The 16,238-nt window shown below is 39.3% G+C and overlaps 1 protein-coding gene across 2 annotated transcripts; it reads left to right on the forward strand.

Annotated features, from left to right (window-relative positions):
* Window positions 1-1,378: 1,378 nt before the first annotated feature.
* coro6 (coronin 6) lies at window positions 1,379-15,698 on the forward strand. 2 transcript variants are annotated; one of them, XM_068600917.1, is made up of 11 exons: window positions 1,379-1,554; window positions 4,515-4,714; window positions 8,668-8,790; window positions 11,940-12,069; window positions 12,184-12,362; window positions 12,799-12,918; window positions 13,032-13,136; window positions 13,275-13,420; window positions 13,898-13,955; window positions 14,512-14,739; window positions 15,106-15,698. In XM_068600917.1, the coding sequence occupies exons 2-11, from the start codon at window positions 4,517-4,519 to the stop codon at window positions 15,226-15,228; spliced, it is 1,410 nt and encodes a 469-aa protein (XP_068457018.1). In that variant the 5' UTR covers window positions 1,379-1,554; window positions 4,515-4,516; the 3' UTR covers window positions 15,229-15,698. The 2 variants fall into 2 exon arrangements, with proteins under 2 accessions (XP_068457018.1, XP_068457019.1); XM_068600918.1 differs by lacking the exon at window positions 15,106-15,698 and adding an exon at window positions 14,937-15,097.
* The last annotated feature ends 540 nt before the right edge of the window (window positions 15,699-16,238 follow it).

A 16,238-nucleotide genomic window follows, 5' to 3' on the forward strand; every position in this document is an offset into this window, starting at 1 on the left:
TAATTCCCTGTTTACATAAGGAGTTCACGTCTTTAATGTGCTTCTTTTGTTCAACTAACCATGTAAAACCCAAAGATATTCAGTTAACTATATATTATCAAATTAATAAAGCAGATAATCCTGACTTTCATATGGATGGTTCAATCCTGTATAGCATTTCTGGGCTCATTGACCGTGAATGTGTTAACCAAAAGAAAACGGGACATTTTCATTTAGTTTTTCCAACTCGTCATACAGCTTCGTGATAGTTTTTTATTCTATGAAGTGAGTACTCTACAACGTTAAAGTTGAAACAACTGTAAGTGTTCAGTTTGTTGATGTTAAAGCTCTTGATCAGCCACAGAGCACATTGTTAGTGGTCATTTCTTGATAGAAAATGAAAAACTTAACTTTATTACACTATTGTGGAAGTTTGCAGGTGATATTTTTTTTAATCTAAACTTTAAAAACTCTAATCTAATCACAGTGAGGAAGGTTATTCAATCTTTGTTACATTTAATATTGTTAAAAAGTATGCTCTTCAGCTCAAAAAAGTAGATGCAATAGTGTGAGTAAAAATGGAAAAGCGCTGTATGAGCATCCCGCAAGAGATGGGGACGTTGGTCTTCCTCTGCGTTCACTTCCTACATCCTGCCCAACCTCAACACCAAACTCATAAAGGTTACTTCTGCTTGAAAAGTCAGAGCTGATGTCCACAGCAGGGTTTGTTAGTTGACTTGTATACTGTGCATGCACAATATCTTGCAAACTGCAGAATAATTGCTGTTTTCCTTTATACTGTAATCTAAACATTGTCATAACAAACCTTGAACCATAATAAGAGAAATATATTTTTCCGTTGTTCAGTCACATAATTTATGTGTTCTGCTGTGAATATGATATTGTACAAGGGGATGTATCTTAACTCACTTTTCACATACAACAATGAAACAACCACCGTGGCATTTTTAACTTTGTTATTGTAATAATAATATTTGATTTTATAATAACTAAGTTATTGCAGTTCAATATCATTTAGCATAGATCCAGTATACTGTAGTTTAGAACCAAATGAGTACTAATACTAATGATTCATGTCCCAGGGAGGAAGGAGGAGGAAAAAGAAGAAGATACTTTTTTGGGACAGGAAGAGGAAGAGGAAGAAGAAAAAGTCTGCGTCATGAAGCAGTAGTAAACTTTTCACGTGCGTTTGTTAAATGTGTCCAGATCCACCATAGTTGTGCCACTCACTCCCGCAGCCCCCTGTAACCGGCGCGCGTCACGTTTCCCCGTACTGAGAGAGCCTGTTCCAAAATAGATGGCACCCACCCTACACCCACCCACCCACCCACACCCTCTCCCTGCGCTGCCCCGGTACTCTCTCTTTCCCTGTCGAGGAGCGTCACGCAGTTTTCCAGTGCGTCTCCTCTGCAACTCCAGGAAACCGGATCTCGGGGAATATTATTGAAAGGAATCAAAGCAGCAGCAGCAGCAGCAGCAGTAGGTGGAGGACGAGACTACACAACAGAAACCACGAGAGTTGTCCAGGGAAGAGGGGTCTCCCCATAACCTGAGGTGAGCTGTCCTGTAGACAATCTGTCCTACTAAGTGTGTCGGCGTTGCAGTGGGTTCAGAGATGCGTCAGCGTCTGTACCGCACTGCTGGAGATGAGTGAGTGCGTGTGTGTGTGTGTGTGTGTGTGTGTCCCCCCCCCCCCCCCCCAAAAAAAAATCCTCGTCGTGCATGGCGTCTGTGGGCTACCTTAAGGAGCACGTTGTAGCCTACACCCCCCCCACCACCCTCCCTCTCGCCCCCCAAACACACACACACACACACACACACACACTTACACACTCTCACTTTCTGACACACAGCTGCGCCCCTGACAGCCCATATTTATGAGTGCTTGTATAAGCTGTGTTTTAATGTACGGTGCTGCTCATTCACGATAAAGCGCCACAGAGTGCACTGCCTTCATGCTGGGACTATTTAGGACCCGGCCGGCGGGTGGGAGGAGCGGCTGGCCCGGGCGGGACAGGGCAGCTTGTCATGGCTATATTAGGAAAGTGGCAGTGTCATTCTTTCGCTCTGTGTCGACTCTCCAGAGGCGTGCCACGCGCCACAGAAGGGGGCTATCTCATTAACCTGAGGCAGAATTAAAGGAGCAGGTTGGATTTTTAACTCTTTTTTTTTTTTCCACCTTTTAATGTAAAGAGAAACACCATCTAATGGAATAACCCCAATATGATATTTCTGTGACTCAGGGAATTCAATAAGTATTTGGGAACATGAGCTTTTTCAAATCCAGAAAAAAAGAATGTCTGTTTTCTTTTTTTTGTTGTGTATACAAATGAGCTTTATTATGTTGTTCTCAGGTCTGAAACAGAAGATGTGCCTATACTAAAACATTGCATTATTGATTAAAGCTCATAACAATCATTAGCTTTTGGCACACTAGTTTTTGGTTCAAAAGAAAGTTGTTTATATTTACTAATACTTCTTAACCGTCGTAGACCACAGGAATAAGATGTATGGGTTTTAGAAATTGGCATAACGACTGTTTAATTTAGGCCTATTATAAATCATGTCACATATTCCCAAAGCATGTTTTTAGGTCATTGAATGATTCAACACTTAACATTTCCTCATTTCAATAAGGCCGCCTGCTGGTTTCCAACATTAGCTTCATGAAAATTCAACTTAGAGAGTGGAAGCTCTCTTGAGATAGCAATCAATTCTTATGACCTTTTCAGAGATATTTACTCTATTATTTTGTTAGATTTTTGACTTTTTCAAACCCTTTCTTTAAAGCAGACCACAATAAAGACATTTTCACTGTCAAATGGTTGAAACAGGTTTTTCCTCAACATACCTAACGTTATTACAAGTCCCTGACACAGTATCAATGATACAAATAAATGATATAAAAGTATGTATGAGCCGGGCCTTAAATGCCTCACTGCTGGCCCCACTGAAGTGGTCGTTGGAATTTCTTGATAAGTGAGAGCTTCCAGGAATGAAACGAGAGCCTCTTCTCATCAGACGAGTTGGTCAGGTATCCCACAGTCTCGAGGCTGAATGATGTATGTATATATATATATATATATATATATATATATATATATATATATATATATATATATATATATATATATATATATATATATATATATATAGTAGTTCTAGTAGACAGTCAGGGGTCTGGGTAACTTTATGTTTACTTTGTCACAGGCCTGAACCAGAACCGGACTTCATATGGTTTTGTTTTTGATTGTGTAAAGCCAGATAATTTTAGTATTTGATTTGATAATTTGAGTTATGATCATCCATTCAAAAGAAGAAGAGCTCTGCTGCATTTATCAGACGTCTTCAGGGACTGATGCTACTTCCAGATTTGGGTTTTTAGTTTTGGCCTTATGTAAGCGAAGGCAGTCCGGGAGTGTTTGTTAGATAAGTGTGAAACTTAATATTCTCATAAGGATTGTTGCACATGGGTGTGATTAAATGTAACTAATCTGCTGTGTGTTGTCATTTTATCTGTCATATATTGGTTCTCTGCTTTTTATTGGTTCTTCGTGTCTCTCTAGTCTTTGTCTTTGATGTTCAGTCATCACATAGCGTTTGGTCGGACAATCAACTATTAATATCTGCACTGATGGCAGGCACTGTTATAGAATATCTCCTGTGTTTTGGAGGATTACAGACCGTCTGGCCGAGTGCCTGGCACAGCCGCAGAACAGCAAGTTGTCCATCAACAAACTCATCACAGAGTTCATCATTCAGGGATAAGCACAAGGTTATTTAAAGTCACTGAACCCTTCCATTCAAAGCACATCTTTAGAACATCAAAAAAATCAAGACTAAACAATCAACATCAAAGTGAAACATCTTTATATACCCAATTATTAAGATTTGATCAGATTTGATTGACAATGACGACTAAATACAGAACACGGTGTGTTCATTTGGACCCCATCGCTCATAGTAAGAAGGTGACTGAGACAATGCATTGACTGGCATATAAAAGGAGCTCATGTATGAACTCAGTTCAGTGTTGTGCAGTGAATATAATTATGGGAGCGAGGTAGAAAACAAAAGACATTCAGTCATTGTTGTCATCACAAACAAAATATTCTATCAATTTATGTGACTTTCAAGCTTTATCAAATATATCAAAAATGGTGAGTGAAATGCCTTGTCACTTAAAGTTACAAAGTTCATCCTTAAAAACAGCACAAGGTCATAACAACACTTTAAGTGAGAGTTACTTTTCAGCAAAAGAAAACACCTTCAACAGTTTACTGGCCGGCCTCAATGACAGTGACAGGCTAAATATTGTTGAATGAAATTTAAAACATGAAAAGTACAGAATGCAGAGAGTGTACTATTGTGATAAAAAAGAAGCTCTTTTTAGCACCTTCATCACATTTAAATGTCTTTGTTTTTGACCCTCTTCTGACATCTCTTTATCCCTTCTTTTCACCATTTACTCGCTTTGCTCATCCTCTCCCATGTCTTGTTTCTTTGTGCCGTAGCCATGAGTCGCAGCATCGTGCGGCAGAGTAAGTTTCGCCACGTCTTTGGCCAGACGGTGAAGGCTGAGCAGGGTTACGATGACATTCGTGTTTCCAAAGTGACGTGGGACAGCTCCTTCTGCGCAGTCAACCCAAAGTTCCTGGCAGTCATCGTTGAATCCAGCGGAGGAGGCGCGTTCCTGGTCCTGCCTCTGTCTAAGGTCAGTAAGGTCAAAGGGGAAACATTATTGGTGGCAGGTTGGAAACACAACAGTGTTTCAGTGCAGTTTCCATGTGACTCCACTGAAATGCTGATCATCCTGAAACTGCCAAACAAGTTTAATAAAATCTGCACATCAATTTTGTTTTCTACATGTGCTTGATTTTTTTCCTTTTTTGTGGAGGATTGCTTAATGTGCTTAAATAACAAAATAGTGCAAGTTATTACAACATATTTTTCTTAATGAGAGAACATCATAAAATTAAAAAAACAACATTTTGCTGCAGCGGGAATGTAGTTCACATTGTAAAAGAAACACTGACAGTAATAACTTGTGTTGAGGGAAGATTATACATTTGTTGTTATCCAGCCCGAATGGCATGTCGGTCTGCACACCGCTAAAATATCTTAGCTAATAACGGATGAATTGCCTATGAATTTAAATTTGTACAGATATTCATGGTCCCCATATTCTTTGTACTTCAACGAACCTCTGACTTTTACTTAATCAAAACTTAATTATATTCCAAAAATAATTACATAACCAAATAACTGCAACTAATAACTTTGTGTTTAGTGTAAATTGGCTGATATTAACCTGCTAACCTAATATAGTGAACATGGAAAAATTAAATGTGCTAAACACCAACATGTTAGCATTGCCATTGTACGAATGTTTGTATGCTGATGTTAGCATTTAGCTCAAAGTGAAGCTTCACAAGCCACTAACGTGTCTGCATATGAAGATCTGTTGACTGTCGACTCTCATTGGCAAAAGATGAAGATCACAGAGGACAAGTTGCCACGGGGTGGGGAAATTAAGAGGACCCAAATGCCAAAGCAACGGTTCAAAAGAATATTTATTTCCAAATACTCAAGACAAGCCTCCAACAGGCCGAGGAAAAAAAGGTAAAACGGTAAAAGAGGCAGGAAGTGCAGGGGAACAGAGGACACAAGAGGCAAGGACCGTCAACATAAAACAGGAACACCAAACACAGCACAAATCATCATAACACAAATACTCCTCTTGTTCTGTAAATTCAAGCTTCAAGCTGTTCCTTCATGTTTGTATGGGATTTGTGTGGTTTAATGTTAGGGTTGTGATTGCTGCAAACAAACATCAATTTTCAAAATGTTTTTTTATTATGTGTTTGGCAGTATCTTATCTCTGATGCGATCAGCATAGGTTGTCTGAAATTTTGCGCTATTGTCTATTTTCCAAACTACAAACGCCTGACACTCATTTCTCATTATTGCCATGGCGTGGCATCTGATTCCTTGACAAAGCGGTAGTCCTGTTTGGAGGCGTGTCTCAGTAACTTCTGTGATGTTTAGCTATAAGGAGCTATGTCAGGATCGATGTTGCATGACATAATCAGCTATAATAAGACTATAACGGGGACGCGAAGAAGCTCTTTACTGAGGTCAAATAATTCCCATGACCCTAGGTATTTAAATTACAATCAGACAATCAAACAATACAGTTGCAGTCTCAATCTCCTGTATTATAAATGTAATTATAAAGTTGGCAAGAATCAGCAATGCAATGCTTATTTTAGTACTTTTAGTACTTTTTTTTCCAGCGTGATCTTTGTATAATTTCCTTCTAATACGAGGATATATGATATTTACTATCATGTTGCCATACCTTGTGAAGGACATCATAATTGCTGAAACAGAAATACATTGCAAGAAAAAACACATTTAAAAATGTGGTATTTCAGTGTGACAAAACTAAATATATGAAAATTATTTACATTTACATTATTTAATGTGGAAGGAGAGAATATTTCAATCAATTATCACGTTAGAAATGCTACTCCAGTGTTTCTATTTAGGTTAAATAGATCACTGGTATTACATTAAATTGTATGTTGATCTAAAAGTCTACATTTTATCGGCTGTAGTTCATTGCTTTTATTATTACGCATTCAAAACTTATATTCTTTTCACATCTGTTCAGGTGACTGCAGCTCCTGGTGCAAGTCAACACAGCATCACAGTCTTGTGTCTGCAGCAATTTAGTTGCCTGTGAGATGCCTGCACTTACTCAGCGGTTCTCATTTGAGCCGGCCTGATAACACCAACAGCCAATCACAGTCCAGCATTACGAGTATTGAGCAGCTCATCGACAACAGGCCAAAAAAACTGTAATTTTTCAAGTGTTTATATATGTATATAGAAGTATATATATATTTGGAGCTTGTGAATAATGTTTTTGTTTTAAATGACTTGAGTCTGCATGATAATTAAGGTGGTAATTCCAGTCATTCAACTTTAAAGAGTGGAATGAACAATGTTTTACTTTGTTACTTTGTGACAGATAACTTGGAAATGTAATGGACGCATCAAGATGATCACTGATGAGATTCATCAGTGTGTCAGCAGCAATAATTAGTTACAAAGAGCTTTTTGGAGGCACAGGGAAATGGATGAGATTATATACTGGAGTCATGGTGAACAGACATGCTATTAATACACAGCAACGTGCTCTCCGTCCTCCGTCTCCCCCTCTGAGTCCCCAACAGGCCGCAAAAAACCCTCCCCTTTCAACGCCTCGTCGCTCAGCTATAAATACACCTCTCTTAGGGTGTGTGTTGTATGTGTGCGGGGGGAGTGATATCTCAAAAGTACATGTGTTCACATAATAGAAACAGAGCAACATGAAATAAACTGGACATGACGTCATGATTTTAGCGTGCAGCACATTAAAATGTCTGTTTTGATCTGTTTCCTGGAAGTCCACCACAATGCTGCGAGTTGTTTTTAAAAGTATTGGGTGCATGTTGAAGGTTTTCATGCTACCTTTAGCAGCCTTGACTAAAACAAGGCACCATTACTTCATGTGGGCCCTGCAGTGCTAGCTCATCTTGTAGTCGAGAAACCCTGTGTCAAAATGTGATATTTAACACTTATGAACAAACATTGAACAAAAAGTTCAGACATTTGTGTTTGGTAGATTTTTTCTCTATCGTAACAATGCTGATTGACAATACATTCTTACATATCGTTGGAAAGCCTGTTTATTTCCCATTTAAACTTTACCCTACTTGTAAGGAACATGCATTTCTGGGATGAGCAGCACAACCGAGTACCTGGATTGCGCCAAATCTTCTCTGCCAATGCTAAACAGTTTATTCTGCTGTTGCTATTGACTCTTGTTTGGTGGATTGGCAATTGCACAATGTATTCATTGTATAAACAAGTAGGAGCCTCAGTAGCATGTGGAAGAACCATCCACAGCCACAACAGCAACTGGAAGGTCTGGCACATTTTTCATGGGCGCAACCCACCTACTCGCCTGTTCTGCTCATCCCACAAATACATGTTCCTTACAAATGTGAAATAAACAGACTTTACAACGGTATACAATGTATTGCCAAGAAGCATTGTTGGAATAGAGAAATAATCTACCAAACACAAAGTTATGAACGTTTTATTCCATGTTTAGTATCGTGAGCTGAGGGCAAGAGGTGGGGGGTAATTTAAACTCCATGACTCACTAAAAGAATAAATCCATTGTTGTTTCAACAGCATTTCAATTTCTTTATTTCAGTGTTTTCCTATTTCATTGGCTGTACTTTGGACCAATAATATACCTGCAACTTCCATATTCGATCATATCACATGACCTTTATCAGAGTAAATTTGCCCAGTTGTTTTATGTTAATGAATGGAAATTCAAACATCTTCAAATCAATGACAATGAGGCAAACTTCCTCAGCTGAAGAAGATCTGTGACATGATCAAAAGCCAAAGAACATCTACTAAATGGACCTTCAATATTCTTTCAATCTGAACGAGTTTGTGAATATTTCATGTTAAAATAAAGACACTGTAACTTTACAACTTCAGATGATTAAATACTAAGAAAATGATGACTATTAATTGTGGGTTATTGTACATACACAGTTCCAACTCAGTCCTGTGTGTCTCTGCTGTTGTGTGTTGCAGTCAGGTCGTGTGGATAAGAACTACCCGCTTGTGATTGGGCACTCTGGACCCGTCCTCGATATCGACTGGTGCCCTCATGACGACAACATCCTGGCCAGTTGCTCGGAGGACACTACTGCGATGGTAACAACTGTCTGTGTGTGTGTGTGTGTGTGTGTGTGTGTGTGCGTGTGTGTGTGTGTGTGTGTATGTGTGTGTGAAAAAAATTCTTAGCGAGTTGTTGCAAATGCATGTGAAAGAGTTTGTTGTTTGATGACTCCGATACCAGCCAGAGAGGTCATCGCAGGCTGAGTTTGTCTGGCTGTTGAAGTGAGTCAGTCGAGGCATCCTGACTACCTGTCTGACTCTCCACCCACCTGCTCAGTCTCATCACTTATCTCTTCAGCTTGTCATATTTTGTCCTTGACAAGTTGGTCAAACTCTGTTTTCTGTTGTCTCAAACTGGCCTCATCATTGTGACGCTGCTGCTCTACCTGCTGCTCCATGTGTATGTGTATACAAGTCCGGTTGAGGACAGCAGTATTATTAATTGGTCAGTGTGGGAGTTTTGGGGCACAGTGGGAGGTTTTCTGAGTGAGACGAACACTTTCTAATACTTCCCTGTGCCTATGTGAAGTATTTTGGTAATTATTCAATTTCCTTTCATAAGATCAGACAATGCTGGAGAACGCAGGATTTGTACTGGAGCATATAGAGAACTATTTGAATAATCACCATTAGCCTGTGGTGATTATGTTCTGCTCTACCTGCTGTCAATCACATCACACCTACAGGACACCTTAATACCAACTGTGCTGTGGCATAGTCTTCTTGTGTTTAACTTGGACAGCGTGTAATTACAAGTAAGTTCTGACAGTGAAGGGAAAACATCTTAAAACATGAACACATTTCAGAATAGATGAGCGTTTACAAGAGACTCCATCGTTAAACACAGCATTTAACACCTAAAACTGAAGACAGAAAACAGACTCTCTGGTAGTTCCTTCACTGCACCTGTGGCGCTGCAGCTCATTACTTGGGGCAGTCAGCAGGGGGCACTGTGAGACCTGGACAACAGGGGATGACTAGAGATAGATACAATATTATAACTATGTATTATTATTTATGCAAATAACTTGTGACCTTGAATGACATTCCCTAAATATTACATTGTAAAATTTCCTTTCGGCATTTAGGAGTTATAATCCCCCTTTATTTCCCATTTTTTATGCAATATGTTCTGACATCCTGCCGTTATCAACACCATTTCATTCCATAGGGTTTGAGAGTTAATTATATTATTGCAGAAATTGTCATTTACGGCACGCACAGCGGAAATAAACACCAGGTTTAGTGTCTGTTATGTAATTAAAGGATAAGCTGCTCTACTGACACTAAAAAGCAACTCCAAACAACGTTTTTGGCAGATCCATATTAGAGCTGCAATCAATAATAACGATGGTAATAATTTTCCGGATTAATCAATCAGCTGTTTAGTCTATAAAATGTCAGAAAAGAATGAGAACAAAAACAATCATCACAGTTTCCTGGAGTCTCAATATGGCAGCTCAAAATGTCTCGTTTGCCTGATTAATAGAACAAAACAAAAATATATTTAGTTTACAATTATATAAAATCCTCACATTAGAGGAGCGGTAGCAAGCTCTTTGGCATTTGGCATTGTTGTTTTAAAAAACAACAAGTTACGGTCGGTTCTGATTTATGTTCGTCTACAGACTATTCACTGAATTGTATCAGCTTCATTGATACTTTTTTTTGTACTGGTAGCACAAATAAATGTGTACTCGATGCAAAATATTACACAAATATGTTATATTTTGTGATAACATTTTAACTTCTTATTAGTTACTATAATACTTCAAATTAAAGTGAGATGTCCAAGTAAAGGTACTCAATACATTATTCATGTCAAATATGTTTATATTAATAGACAAATAAAAAATCACTGAGGTTTAAAGAGATTTTATGCTTAGCTTGCTTTGCGTGCGTGTGTGTGTGTGTGTGTGTGTGTGTGTGTGTGTGTGTGTGTGTACGCATGTGCACTTAAATGTATAGTATGTTAGCTTGTGTCAACTATAAACATTTAGTATTATGACAACATGTCTTTTGACCCGGCATGTATGTGAACGCACCACAGTTGTCACGGAGGACAGATTTGCCCACACTTGTTCACAATGACATCGTAGGAATCTTTGCGCAATTGCATGATCGAATCACTGCTTCTCTTATAGCAACAGCTGCTGGGATGGTGTGTGTGTGCGTGTGTGTGCGCTTGTGTGTGTGTGTGTGTGTGTGTATGTGTGAGTGTGTGAGAGAGAGACAGTTCCAGCTGTCTAATCTTGCCAGTGTTGCCACTGTGGAGCAGAAAGGTCATAACTGTGAAGTCATTCTCTTCAGTTCACAGAGACGGCTCATAGTGTCGACTGAAAAGGCTCATTAGGAGTTTGTGTGTTTGTGTGAGTGTGTGTGAGTGTGCGCGCGCGTGCGTCGCTGTGTGTGCGGATCAATCATTTAAAAGAAACTGAATTCAGACAAGAAATGTACACAAAATATAACAGTTGAACCAGTTTTTTTTAAATATACATTTTGATTGGCCTGTCAAAGATTGTTTTTAGAGGGGTTTGGGGGTTTTGGCGTTTTTAGGGGTTTGGATTGTGCAGAAGGGAAGTGGACTCCTAATCTTGGTATTTCTACATACATATTTGTGGCTGAGACAGGCATCTGAACAGTTTACAAAATAAAAGGATTGGTTGGTGAAAAAATGTTAAAATCTCATGGTATTTGGGAATATGAATCTGTAATTATTTTTGATCATAGTTTTAAGAGCAAAAGTAAGCAGCTATCAGTAGGTGGTTGGTTGTCACGTTGGCAATAAAGAAACCAAATACAATTACTCAGCAGTAAATCTGCAGCAGGGTACAGAGTTCAATGGAAAAATTAAAAATGCTGGCCTTAAAAACTATTCCCTGCGTCCTCTGATGTGTAAGTAACGTTGGTACACAGGTTTAGAGTAGGAAAGTAGAAATACTGCACTCTGATTCAGGAGATAAGTGCACTTATTTTCATCGTCCATCGTCTCGGTCATCTTGTTCCACAGCAAAATGTTTTACTTCTTCTCACATAAGATTTCAAAAGTTGTAATTTTAAATATAATATTTATGACCAGGAGGATTAAATGGGTTGAACGTTAAGACACCAATGTACTATAATTTAAAATACACTGATTACTGGACACAGAACCCATCTGAGCCTCGGTCATCCCTCCTCTCCAGGTGTGGCAGATTCCGGATCACTCCCTGACCCGCCCCATCTCCGACCCCGTTGTCGTCCTGGAGGGACACTCCAAACGTGTTGGGATTGTGACCTGGCACCCCACCGCACGCAACATACTACTCACTGCGGGTAGGACAGACAGACACACACACACACACACACTTGTTTCCTTGGAAGTTTAACTTGATGTAAACAGCTGGGAGTGTGAGTACATTCAAATGTCCACCCTTTGCTCCCCTCCAGGCAGTGATAACCTGATTATAATCTGGAATGTGGGGACAGGCGAGCCCCTCATCTCCATGGACGACCACCCAGACCTCATCTACAGCATCAGCTGGAACCGAAACGGCAGCTTGTTTTGTACCACCTGCAAGGACCGACGTCTGCGTGTCTGCGACCCACGCAAGAGGGAGGTGGTTGCGGTGAGTAGAAAATCATAATAAATCTGAGCTAAATAAATACATATATATTAAGTAACTTCCTTTTGTTTTTAAACAAAAATAACTAAAAGCAATAGAATGCCTTAATCAATAAGTTTTTGAAGATTTAAGACAGAGCCAGGCTAATGGTTTGCGTGACCCTCTAACTTTATGCTAAACTAAGCTAGCCAGCTGCGTACCTTCACGTTAAACGGACACATGCAAGATCAGTACTAATTCATCTAACGCAACCAAATAAGTGTATTTCCCCAAATGTTAAACTATTCCTTAAATACATAGATCATTGGATTACAATCTAAAGGTTATGTACAGATTTGTTTAAATCCAAAACCACTGACAGTGGAGTCCAATAAACTTCCAAAAAGTTTAAAAAGGTGAACAAGGAGTAACTCTGGTCTGTTCCTCGTCCGTTCGACAGGAACGTCTGGCTCCACACGAGGGTATCCGGCCAATGAGAGCCATCTTCACCAGAGATGGAAACATTTTCACCACAGGATTCACCAGGATGAGCCAGAGAGAGCTCGGACTCTGGGACCCGGTAACAAACAATACCATTTAATGTGCTGTTCAAATGTGCCCATCAAAAGGTGTTGACATACATGCATCTACATGCACATTGTAGGCTTTCTTCATCGTTTTAATTCTCCACAGACAAATTTTGAGGAGCCCATCGCACTGTTGGAATTGGACACAAGTAACGGAGTGTTGTTACCATATTATGATGCAGACGCAAACATGGTCTACCTCTGTGGAAAGGTACAGTGACACTGGTTTACTGATTCAAGTCATGTTTCGAAATGTACTGTGTAATATATACAGAGACATTGCATTTCCAGCTTTACTAATGCTATGTTTTGGACATGTTTTCTGTGTAATTTCTGTGTTTGATTGTAGGGGGACAGCAGTGTCCGTTACTTTGAGATCACAGACGAGCCGCCATATGTCCACTACCTCAGCACCTTCAGCACTAAGGAGCCCCAGAGAGGGATGGGCTTCATGCCCAAGAGAGGCGTGGACGTCAGCAAATGTGAGATCGCTAGGTAAGATACAAATCAGTATTGTTTTATGAAATTGCATTTGTTTGATGGGATGTTAAGACTGCAGATGTGGTGAAGCTCAAAGTGCTGACCATTTGCCCTGTTCACGACCATCTGTGGGTTCGTTATTTCATGTTTTAGGCATTACGTTGTTTTAATGGTTTCGACAATATGTTACCCTGCAGAGTATAGGTTAATTTTACAAATATGTTAAAGTTATTGCAGTGTCCATCTCTGACTATATGGTCCATTAATGTCCTATTGGACACAAGCTTAGTCTACATATTTGACATTGCAGTTATATCCAGTTTCACTATTTACATGTATTTTCTTCTCATCATTGGACTGTGAATCCTGATCTCAGAGCGTATGATCATTTCAGACATGGTCATATGAAATATAAACTGATACACTCATGTGTAGTAAAAGCACAACTAATGGGTCTCTTCTGCTCGTTCTCCTCTCTTACTGTCCTCATAGGTTATTCAAGCTCCTTGACAAGAAGTGTGAACCAATAACAATGACAGTGCCCAGAAAAGTAAGGTCTTACTCTACAAGCGTTTTACTTTGACAGTGGTGGAGGATTACTAAGTACATTTACACAAATTATGGACATTATTGAAATTTTGAGATACTTTTATTTTATTTCCATCTTATATTCCTTCAAATTCTTCTAATACATTTCAGAGGGAAATAGTGTACAACTTTTTTTTCAAAGCTACAGCTTACCAGTTAGCTTCTCGTCAATATTTTTCATACAAAACATGTGATTCATGATGCTGAGTACTTAAATAAGTTGTTACTTGTATAGAGTTTTATAGTGTCCTACTAAAGCAAAGGACTTGAAGACTTCCAAAACTAGACTTTTAAATGATTCTCATTCCCACAATATGCTCTTTTGCTTATTAATTTCCCCCTGATTTGTTTGTTTTATTTGATACTCTTTCCTTCTCTGCGCTTCTCTACCCATCCTCCAAGGAAGACAAACAGATATAAATACATATTTTATATCAAATCGAAGTGAATTCCAAAACAATCGAAACAAAACCCACATCTGTGTCTCTTTCATTCATCTCACCAACTCCCTTCCTCAGTCGGATCTTTTCCAAGATGACCTGTACCCAGACACAGCCGGGCCCGAACCCGCCATGGAGGCTGAAGAGTGGCTGGATGGCCGGGATGAAGATCCAATTCTGGTGTCCATGAGGCAGGGCTACGTGCCGCCCAAGAGCCGAGAGCTCAAAGTGGCAAAGAAGAACATGCTGGACTCCAGACCCACCACCCGACGAAGCCTGTCCACTTTGGACACCAACAGACTGCCGGTAAGTTGTAGCATGCATTTTAATACCTGCTGGTACCTTCAGTTAGCTGCTATTACATTTTCAATAATAAAAAAGACTCACTTTGGCTTTGCAGCCTGTAATCTGAATGTACCGTTACTCCTGAACATCCGTCTCTCTGTTTAACATGTTTCTGTTTATTTCTTCTCTATTTGTACCTGCCCTCAACTTTTCTCCAGAAGCTCCCTTCTTTGTTTTTGTTAATTTCTCCTAGTTGCATACTGTCCTTGACCTATTTTTCATCTTTTTTTCTTCATCCTTGAATTTCCCTCTCCCTGTGACTGTCTTTTTTCCTCTCTTCTTCTTCTGTTTCCCTTTTTTCCTTTGTTCCACTCTCTTCCCGTCCAGCCTGAGCTGCTTGAGACGCTGTTGGAGGAAATTCAGACTCTAAAGACCACAGTTTTGTCCCAGGAGAAGCGAATCTGTGATTTGGAGAATAAGCTTTCCCAATACACCAATGGCACTGACTGACATGCATGAAACACACCTTTTGAAGAACTGGTCTAAATTTCAGAATTTCTATATACCTTTATGTATTTCATCTGTACTACTGTCAGAGATAAGAGTTATACAAAGTAGCAAAACTCAAATGACAGAAAAATATTTTTTTGCATTACGTGGTTGGAGTCTTTTTTGTTAAGTTGAGTCGACAATTTCCTCAAACTACATAGTCACACACATCACCATCACTCAAGCAAGCATCCACACTCGGTACACTCAAACATGTATTTGCCGTATACCTCCGTATTAAACAACCACTGACCAGTTCATTAAATTTCTCTGCAGACTTTTCAAAATGTAAATAGCGATAAAAGGAAACCGTAGAAAAAAAATGTTGAACTTGTAGCAAAATGTGAAAAGCATAATGTTTTGTGTTCTGTAAAGGATTATACATTAGGCACATTATGGCAACAATAAAAAACAGTGTTTTTTTTTTTTTTAAACCTGCCTTGTCTGTCTATGTAAGCCCATTTTCGCCATTAAAATTTGCAAACAACCTCTGCCTCCAACCAGCTGAGGGACTCCATGCAGTATAGAGGGATGTCCAAGAGGTGATCGTGAGCTGTGGACTCGACAGACTCTAAGGTTGTTCCAAACCAATACAACCTTATTAAGTTCTTCTTAGGAGGCAAATTATATTCAGTCACAAAGAGTGTATGGCAAAAATGTTAACGTATGTTGCAATAATATTTCACAGCTATCAAAATGTGGCCAAATAACCCAAAAATAAGATTATTTTCCATCATTAAGTCATGCCATTTATTACACAATTCTCTGCATAGAACGTAGGCAGCGACTTTCTTACACTTGGTCATTTGTGGCTCTTAAAAATAATATTGGGTAATCACCTGTACGTATGTGTCTATCATCTGTAATGTGTGAAGAAAACAAAACTGAATTAAGGACCTGTCCAAGAAGTTGTCTGAGAAGGAGTAGTCATCTTCTCTCAGTTTGTCAAATAAGTCCATCCAAAGCTGGAC

This window comes from Clinocottus analis, unplaced genomic scaffold (assembly GCF_023055335.1).
Source record: "Clinocottus analis isolate CAN_PGR_092001 unplaced genomic scaffold, fCliAna1.0.p SCAF_5, whole genome shotgun sequence".
NCBI classification, from domain to species: Eukaryota; Metazoa; Chordata; class Actinopteri; order Perciformes; family Cottidae; genus Clinocottus; species Clinocottus analis.